Source organism: Podarcis bocagei, assembly GCF_964188305.1.
Source record: "Podarcis bocagei genome assembly, chromosome: 18".
Classification (NCBI taxonomy): domain Eukaryota; kingdom Metazoa; phylum Chordata; class Lepidosauria; order Squamata; family Lacertidae; genus Podarcis; species Podarcis bocagei.
The window spans coordinates 9,416,068-9,423,503 of NC_138144.1; the positions used below are offsets into that span (position 1 = coordinate 9,416,068).

A 7,436-nucleotide genomic window follows, 5' to 3' on the forward strand; every position below is an offset into this window, starting at 1 on the left:
CTACTTGCACTCTGAAGTGCTTTCGAACTGCTAGGTTGGCAGGAGCTGGGACCGAGCAACAGGAGTTCACCGCGTCGTGGGGATTCGAACCGCCGACCTTCTGATCGGCAAGTCCTAGGCTCTGTGGTTTAACCCACAGCGCCACCCATGTCCCTTATTTTATTATATATCTGAGTTTCTAACGCTGCCGCCTATTTGCAACTGCTAGAGAAATGTTAGATCCGAATCACAGAATCCTAGAAGTGAAGGAACCTCCAGGGTTCAGATCGCGAGGGCACATGGGCTGCCACAATCTAAGGGAAAGCACCTGTCAATCTCTGGTCCTGGATTCGAATCACCTGCTAGGCACGACTCCGGATCACAGGAAGTTCACGCCACAAACCCCCAAAGGAGGATTTAGACACACACGCCAAAGCCCCAAGCCGCAGGATTAAAAACCCAACTCCCAGTGAGAAAACTGGCCAGGTGTGAAAGGAGGCAGCCAGTATTTCACACCCAACCCCTCTTCCCCAGGGCTGCAGCAAATTTGGCAAGGATTTGGCAACAGGCATGAGTGAAATCGTTTGCTTTTTCCCACTCACGGGGAAGGGCAGAGCACTCAGTGCGGTGGAGGCGGCCAACTCTAAACAGCCTTGAGGGCTTGTAACTTGAGCGCTTGTTTTGAACGGAGCAAAAATCCAAGGTTATCGCAACAGCGCCACAGGCCCCAACACGGGAGATTCACACAAGTCCCAGCTTGACTACCTCACGGATGTCACAAAGGGGATGACGAGGCACCCTCACACCCCCCGCCACCAGTTCAGGATCCGTCCCAGAGCTCTTGCAATAAATCTCGTTCCAAGGATTCCTGGAAAGCAGAGCTGAGAAATGAACAAATCCTGTTTATGATTTCGAAGACTTCCTCAAAACTCCAAGGACTGCTGAAATCTTTGCAACGTCGACATTTAGGCAACAACGATGACCATATGCATACGTAATAGACAATCTTTATAGAAGACCCTTCAAACAATAACAAGTTCAAAATGAAATCTTAGTCTCTGAAAATCTTTAAATGAAGCGAGGTACCAAACTTTGTATGATGAAAGATAAGCTGTGAAGCTTTGTGTATTCAGCAAATATAATGTCCAACACTGAACAGAGATTCCGGATATTGACTGCTGTTTCGTAGATCTTCGTCAGCACTGCTCCACAGCATTTGATCTTTTCATTCACATATATTCATTTGAAATAAGATGGGTTCTATATTTTCCCACCATGCTGAAGGAATTCTATAAAGATTGTCTATTACGTATGTCATCGTGTTGCCTAAACATTGTTGACGTTCTCTTTTGCAACACAGGGGTTTGTTGGAAATCTTTGCAACAGCAGTCCTGCAAGACAGACCATTAGCATCCTTGCAGAATCCTGGGATTGTAGAGTGGGACGAGACCCCTAAGGGTCATCTAGTCCAACTCCTTGCAATGCAGGAATGGCAGGTAAAGAATCCCTAACCAACCTCTGCTAGGAAAGGGGAGTCCTTGGGAGCGACTGTCCCGAGGTCACCCAGTGAGTTTCATGGGCTGGGCAGCAAGATTCGAACCCTGGTTTCCCAGGTTAAGTATTGGTCCAACGCTCTAACCACTATCCCCACTGCCGGCTCTCATTCCCAGGCCCATTTCAAAGCTGAATCTCTTAAGGAGGACTGAGGGAATCTGCAACTAGCTGGTTTCACTGACACCCCAGCAAAAAGTGGGGGGCGGCAACAGAAGGGGCTCTCACCTTTGTTGAGGAGACAACACTCAAGCCAGGAAAAAGTTGCTGATTTCTATGGACTATGCAGAACTGGATAAACTAACAGGAAGGATTCGAAACCTGCGGGACCAGAGATTCTCAGCAGACTGGAGTAAATATACCAACTATTTGAAAAGCAACTGTAATGAACAGATTACGCTAGAAGTTTTGTAAGGGGGGACTTTCCGAAATATTGCAAGGAAGACCATGAGGAAAATTATGAGTTAAGATCATTAAGCGTAACAGAGAAATTAAGAAATTCAGGATAAGTGATAAAAGAACGGAAAATCATCAGAGGTGTTGACAGAAGTCTAAAACATTGTATAAGATAAGAAGTTATGTTATATGATTGTTTGAAATGATACGTTAAAAAAACTAATAAAATATATGTTTTAAAAAGGTTTCTGATTTCTACACACACACGCAAAGATCTCTCTTTCTCTCTTCAAGTAAAGCAAGGGATTCGACACACCCCAGCCAGTATTCGAAATTAGCCAGGCGCAATTTGCACCTGACTTTTGGCTACTTTTAACCAAGTGAAGATGCCTGGGAGCCAGGATGGCACATGACCTCTCCTCCATCCGGGGATCCTTGGATCTGGACTGTTTTCACACACTAAGGCTCCATCCTGTACAATTCCATCAGTTATATTTTATCTGCACAATCAGAATGAATTTCAGGAACCAAAAGGCTTTTTCTGTGCAGCCTGAGCAGCAGCAGGGAACAGCGTTATAGTGAATTGTTGTCGCTTGTCTTTGCTTCCCCCACGGTTGTGAATAATATCCCTACGTTACGAATGGTCTGTGTCACCATTAAGAAAAAGAGGTCGGAATAGGCCAATAGATGTGCGGACTGTCCCCGGATCAAGTGGCTTTCCTTCTTTTAAGTTCTCAAAGTTCTTAACCAGGCCCAAGGTTGTCTTCTGAACTAGCCAGATGTTGAACTGAGAATCCATCACAGTCCATCGTTTGGAAAATAAAGACTTTAGAGCCGTCTTTCCCAAAAGGGGAAACCAGGCATTGTGTTTTGGCAATGGCAACCTTGGTTGAAGGAGTCATTTGGCCCCTTGCTTATATATTTGAGTTTCAAACACTGGATGAGAGCACATGGAAAATCAATTTTTTAAAATAAGAATAAACAGGACGCAATACTATATAAACCTCAGGGTCTCTTCCAACTCTAAAATTCTGCGATTCTATGACCCTTAAAATGCAAGACCGCTGCATAAAACCCAATCCGCCTGCAGAAACATCAAGCACAGGAATGACCGCAGGGGGTTGGGCTAGATGACCCCGGGGTCCCAACTATACGATTCTACGATATGATTGACACATAACATCAGAAGGAACTGTATTTGGCCTCCTGCATACACACAAGTGCCGTGCATTGTTAAAATGTTCTTTTCGCCACCTCTCCTCTCAAAAGGGGACACCCAAAGTATGACAGAGCCTCAGCTCCGAACCACACACCTGCTTAAGCGTTTATATGCTCCGGCGAAGGCCACAGCCGCCAAAAACAATGATGCATTTAGGGGTGTCAAGGAGGCAGGGGTGGCGCTTGAGCGGGGCACCCCCTGGCCAGCTCGCCTGCAACAGCAAAACATCTCAGGGCACCGCAAAACCAGACGGCAAATCACACTCACAACTCCAGACATCTCGAGTCAGCAAGCCAAGCTGCGTTCTCAAGGCGGAAGGCCGATTTTCACCAGACTGACTACACAGGTTCAGCAGAGCCTTGAGTGTCGGGCTAGGCAAGGGCCTTGGAGACCAAGGTTCAAATTCCACCACGCGCCCATCTTCCAACCTTGTAGGGTGGTTGTGAGGATTGCATAGGGAGGGAGAGAATCGTGCCTCAAGCTCCTTGAAGGAAGGGAGTGGATACAAGCGAAGGAAATGAAATAGGATACAGAGGCGGATTTGAGAAAGGAAATCTGAAATAATTTGGGGGGGGTGTTGGCAGTGAGGGGGGTGCCTAGCCCTGCACTGGGAACAGGAGATGGGGCGCACGTTTCCTGGCACCCAGCTCCAGCAACGCCAACAATGGGAATCGAAAGATGTCCCTGACTCCGTCTCAAAGCAAGAAGCCCCGATCCGAGGAGGAGCAGGCAGAGGAAAAGACCCCGAAGGCGGCCTGGATTTTGAGGCAACTCCAAGGCTGGAAGGCCAGAGAGTAGAGAAGGCCCCGACTCCCCAGAGGCGGAACAGGGGGTCAGCCAGCGCCCCTTCTCACAGACACAGCACCCTCTCCCCGCAAATGGACAGAGGATGCCCTCCTCACCCATGGAGAGGGCACCCCCTTCTCACCAACAGAAAGGGCACCCCTCTCACCCATGGGCACAGCACCCCCTCTAACGGACACAGCACCCCCATCTCATGAACAGGCAGACCACCCTCTCTCACCCATGGGAGCAGCAGACCCCTTCTCCCAGTCTCACGCATGGAAAAGCACCCCTACTTCTTGACTTCTCCGGAAAGGCCAGGCCGGACAGAAAGGGGGGTTTAGGGGGGATCCAGAGAGAAACGTGATGTTAAATAAAGGGATGGATGGAGGTGATGCCCAGGTGCGCCCCCTTTCCCCCTCCCCCCCGCCCCCCAAATTTTATTTTATTTTAAATTAAAATCCCAGGCCCACCTGCAAGTGTAGCTAAGATTCCTGCGGATGCTCCGCTTGAAGAAACTCTTGCAGCCCTCGCAGGTGAAGACGCCGTAGTGCTTCCCGCTGGATTTGTCCCCGCACACCACGCAGTCCACCTGGATGCCCGGCTTGTCGTCGTCGAGGGGCTCCTGGTCGCTGGTGCCCCCCTGGGGGGAGGCCGAGTCGTCCTCCGAGTGCCGGGGGTAGCCCTTCTCCAAGCCGTTGGCCTCGCCTCCGTTAGGGTCGCCCCATTCCCCGGTCACCATGGCCATAGCGCCCCGGAGGGGGGGAGAGGGGTGCGGCGGGGGTGTCCGTGGTGGGGGGCCGCAGGGGTCGGGGTGGGGGCCAAGCACGGCTCCGGCCGCCAGCCGCGGGTTGGGGGCGCTCTCTCCTTCCAGACGGCAGCGGCGGCGGCGAAGTCAGGCACAAAAATGTCTCCTTAATAGATCACCAACAGTATTATGATTATTGTTGTTATTAAGCCTTGGCTTCCCCCCCCCCAAAGCGGAATTTCAGGGGGGGCAATATCGTGGGAGGAGGGAGCCAGCGGTCACCAGCCTGGCGCCCACGTTAGGGGGCTCAAGGTGGAAAGCGTAAAAAGATAAAAAAAAGTTAAATCCAGGTCACTTCGGGCTGGTAAATAATATTCCTTAAAATCGGGAGGGGGGGCAAGAAGGGGATGGCGTTTGGGGGGAGTCTTAGGAGAGGGAGAACTGGGACCCTGAAAAAAGACACCCTCCCCAAAGTTGTTTTGTAGATCGAGGGGGGAAAGTGTTGGAGAGGGGTTGGGGGTCTCCAAGTTTTGGAAAGGTTTTGTTAAAAAGGGGATCCTGGAAAGAAACTCCCCCAAACCAGGGGAGGGGGGGAAAGAGGAAAAGGGGGGGGGGGAGAAAAAAGCCAGGCAAGTTTTTTCCGGGGCGGGATTTCAGGAGGGTCGCCCGTGCGGAGAGGGTTGGGGGGCCCTGCCTGGCGCGCTCCGGAGAGGGTTGGGGGCGCTCCGGGGCTCCCCGGCGGCCATGGCGGGCGGGCGCGACGTGAAGCGGTGCGGGGGCTTCTCGGGGGCTCCAGGTGGGGGGCTGGTCTCCTGCGAAGAGCCGGGGGCGCCGATCTGTGGCCGGGGAGGCTGCCAAGGGGGCGCCCGCCGTGCGCAAAAATGCCTTAGCGCATCGCGGCGGCGCGCAAAGTTCAGGCCCCGGCGAGGAAGGACTTGGAGCGGCTGGCGCGGCGGCGCTCGCTCGCTCGCTCCGTGCCTGGCTGCTGGCTCGCTCCTCCCTCGCCGGCCCTCCCCTTCCGCCGGCCGGCCCGCCTGCCGAGGGCGCCTCCCTCTCGCCCGCCGCTTCCTGCCCAGCCCCGAGGCGCGCCAGAGGGTCTCTGAGCGCGCGCAGAGGGCAGTGTCGCCAACCAGCGGGCGGGGCGCGCCGGGGGCTTTTGGCTCTCCCGGTTCCCAGCCTCACAACAACAACCACCAGGCCAGGACGGATGGGCAGAGCCTGGAGGAGCTGCCTTCGACAGAGTTGGAGTGACTGCGCTGCTGCATGAATACAATTTATAGACTGCCCTTTATCTAAAGATCCCAGGGCGATGTACAACATTTTTTAAAAAGCGTTGCTGGAGCTCAGGACTGCCTGCTGTGGCCGGCTGCGGGGTCTGTCAAGCTCAAGCGGGGAGTCTGAAAAGTGTGCCAATTGTAAAAAATTAAACCTGCGCACCCAAAGGAAAATCGCTCCTGAAATGGAGGGCCAAAAAAACTAGCTCTGTTCTTGACTCCCCCTCACCCTTCTGTGTTGTTTTTAAGGGTCAACCGGTTGTTTCCTTGCTTGGGTGATTCAGCAGAAAGCGCTGAGACTGGAGAATCTCGTAAAAAGACCTTTGGACACAGAGAGAGACACACACACGCCCATCTGAAACGGGAAATAATATTCCCATAGTCGCTGGTGATTTCCTGGAAGAAAGTGTAACCAAAGTGCAAGCCGTCTCTCTATATTTTTGTTTCTTGCTTTATTTAATAGATAATAGCTCCCCAGTCTCACCTGGGGATGGGAAGACTTGAACCCAGCACCAGACAAAGCAGGGGCTGTGCCGCTGAGCCTCAGCAAGAAAGCAAGGCCCTCTGATGTTTCAGGCTGCAAGTCTTTGCTGGGGAAGCCAGAGACTGAGCCAAGGACCTTTTGCACACATCCGGTTGATGCTCCAGCTCTGGGCCAAGACTTGTCCCCTGTTCACACATTACCAGGCACACCCTGCAATACGGGCAGACCACAGACAGCCCTGTATGCCTCTAAAACTCCTGCAAGAACAAATGAGACCGCAACCACAGATGTTTTCAAACACAGGTTTAATGTTTTTTTAGCGTAGAACAAGCATGCACATTTTTGTGCCTACCTAGAATCAAAGAATCATAGCGTTGGAAGGGACCTCGAGGGTCATCTAGTCCAACCCTCTTTTTGCACAACGTGGGGCTCAAACCCACGGCCCTGAGATTAAGAGCGTTGTTTGGGAGGCCTGCCTTGGGTCTCATTTGCCGAAGGTGGCCTTAAGAACATAGTCCAGCATGGATGGTTATTATGTTTATATGTATATTCTTCCCACCTGACTGGGGTGCCCCAGCCTCTCAGGGCGGCTTCCAACAAATTAAACATGTTGAGCACAGCAAAACATCAAACATTAAAAACTCCCCTGTCTTCTAAAAGCCAGATAGTTATATATTTCCTTGACATCTGTCAGGAGGGCATTGGAGGGTAATAATAATAATAATAATAATAATAATAATTATTATTATTATTATTATTATTATTATTATTATTTATTATTATTTGTACCCCGCCCATCTGGCTGGGTTTCCCCGGCCACTCTGGGCTGCTTCCAACAAAGATTTAAAATACATTAAAATATCACACGTTAAAAACTTCCCTGAACAGGGCTGCCTTAAGATGTCTTCTGAATGTCAGGTAATTATTTATCTCTTTGACATCTGCTGGAAGGGCGTTCCACAGGGCAGCAGCCACTACCAGGAAGGCCCTCTGCCTGGTTCC

General features: G+C 51.4%; 1 protein-coding gene across 1 annotated transcript in view; it reads right to left on the bottom strand.

The window, feature by feature from the left end:
- The window catches only part of NR2F6 (nuclear receptor subfamily 2 group F member 6), a 30,613-nt gene extending 24,944 nt beyond the window's left edge, over window positions 1–5,669 (bottom strand). Inside the window, exon 1 of the mRNA XM_081177950.1 lies at window positions 4,402–5,669. Within this exon, the coding sequence (XP_081034076.1) occupies window positions 4,402–4,676 (275 nt within the window). The 5' untranslated portion in view covers window positions 4,677–5,669. The remainder of the gene's footprint in view (window positions 1–4,401) is intronic.
- Between the last annotated feature and the right edge of the window lie 1,767 nt (window positions 5,670–7,436).